Here is a 1512-nt window from a genome sequence, read left to right as displayed (position 1 = left end):
CGGGTGGAGGAGAGGAAACAGGTTGTGTCTGCTTCTCCTGGCCCTGATTCAGCATGTCAGGAGGCACCCAGGGGTGGGATGGAATGGGATGGGAGAGATAAAGAGGGATGAGGTGGGATGAGGTGTATGAAGTGGGGTGAGGTGGGAGGGAGGGATGGGAAGGGATGGATAGATGGGACAGATGGGGTGAGATGGGTTGGGGTGGAATGAGATGGATGTGGGAGTGGATCAAAGAGGGACTCTGGAGCAGGGACCACCCAGAACAGCTCTGCCTTCTACTAGCCTCCAACCCTGAGTGACCCATCCCCATCCCCATGTCTCCCTGGGCTACCATCATCCACCTCTGCCTTCCAGGCATTGACTGGGCCCCTGAGAGCAACCGGCTGGTGACATGTGGGACCGATCGCAACGCCTACGTCTGGACCCTGAAGGGCAACATCTGGAAACCAACCCTGGTCATCCTGAGGATCAACCGGGCTGCCCGCTGCGTCAAGTGGTCCCCCAAGGAGAACAAGTTTGCTGTGGGCAGCGGCTCCCGGCTCATCTCCATCTGCTACTTTGAGCAGGAGAATGACTGGTGAGGCTCTGCCATGGCCTCGTTGGGTCTGTCCTGGGGGAGATGGAGGGATGGGGAGGTGGAGAAGAGATGGATGAATGGATAGATGGGGAGATGGATGGATGGAGGGATGGGAAGAGAGATGGAGAAGAGGTGGAAGGGATGTACATGGATTGGGAGATAGGAGACTGGAGGAGTTGGGTGTGATGCAAGAGGAGATGGGTGGGACAGAGAGGAGCTGGAGGAGGAGGTGGAAGAGGAGACAGATGGGGAGATGGAGAGGTGCTCCAAAACCCTGCTGCTGGGGATGGCACTGCCTGTCCCCTTGCCCTGGCTGCTGCTGCAGGTGGGTCACCCAGGGCAGCTCCTGGGGTGCTTGTCACCCCAACCACCCTCCGCCAGCCCCCCAAAATCCCAGAGGGGTTCCCGGGGTGGTGATGATCCCTCATTGACACCAACCTCTCTCCTCACAGGTGGGTTTGTAAGCACATCAAGAAGCCCATCCGCTCAACAGTGCTCAGCCTCGACTGGCACCCCAACAACGTCCTCCTGGCCGCCGGCTCCTGCGACTTCAAGTGCCGGTGAGGAGCAGGGAGGATGGGCAACGGGGTGTCTGAGGTGGGGGAGCCCCCAAGGATGGGTTGGGGTCCCACCCTGGCACAGCACAGGGATGTGTGGAGCAGCCCGTGGTGCTTCACCCCTCCGTGTGCTGCTGGGAGCCAGGGATGGGATGCAGAAGAGATGTGGGGAGGGCTGGAGGGATTCACCATGGGGGGCACCCAGTGGGGCACCCCATGGGTCCAGCAGGGAAACTGAGGCACGCAAGGGGCCAGGGTGGATGCCAGGACACACGGCAGGGCTCTCCCTCCCCCAGGATATTCTCAGCCTACATCAAGGAGGTGGAGGAGCGGCCCAGCCCCACACCCTGGGGCTCCAAGATGCCCTTTGGGGAGCTG

At 60.9% G+C, this 1512-nt stretch overlaps 1 protein-coding gene across 1 annotated transcript in view; it reads left to right on the top strand.

Annotated features, from left to right (window-relative positions):
* The window catches only part of LOC104520957 (actin-related protein 2/3 complex subunit 1B), a gene marked incomplete at both ends in the record, with an annotated part of 3280 nt that overhangs the window by 219 nt on the left and 1549 nt on the right, over positions 1–1512 (top strand). The window contains 3 exon segments of the mRNA XM_029083693.1: positions 355–577; positions 1030–1137; positions 1431–1512. The exon segment at positions 1431–1512 is cut by the window's right edge and continues 9 nt beyond it. Of these exon segments, the coding sequence (XP_028939526.1) occupies positions 355–577; positions 1030–1137; positions 1431–1512 (413 nt within the window).

This window comes from Antrostomus carolinensis, unplaced genomic scaffold (genome assembly GCF_000700745.2).
Source record: "Antrostomus carolinensis isolate BGI_N321 unplaced genomic scaffold, ASM70074v2 scaffold31292, whole genome shotgun sequence".
Classification (NCBI taxonomy): Eukaryota; Metazoa; Chordata; class Aves; order Caprimulgiformes; family Caprimulgidae; genus Antrostomus; species Antrostomus carolinensis.
Note: the sequence above shows the minus strand (reverse complement) of the source record. Positions and strands in the feature narration are given on the sequence as shown.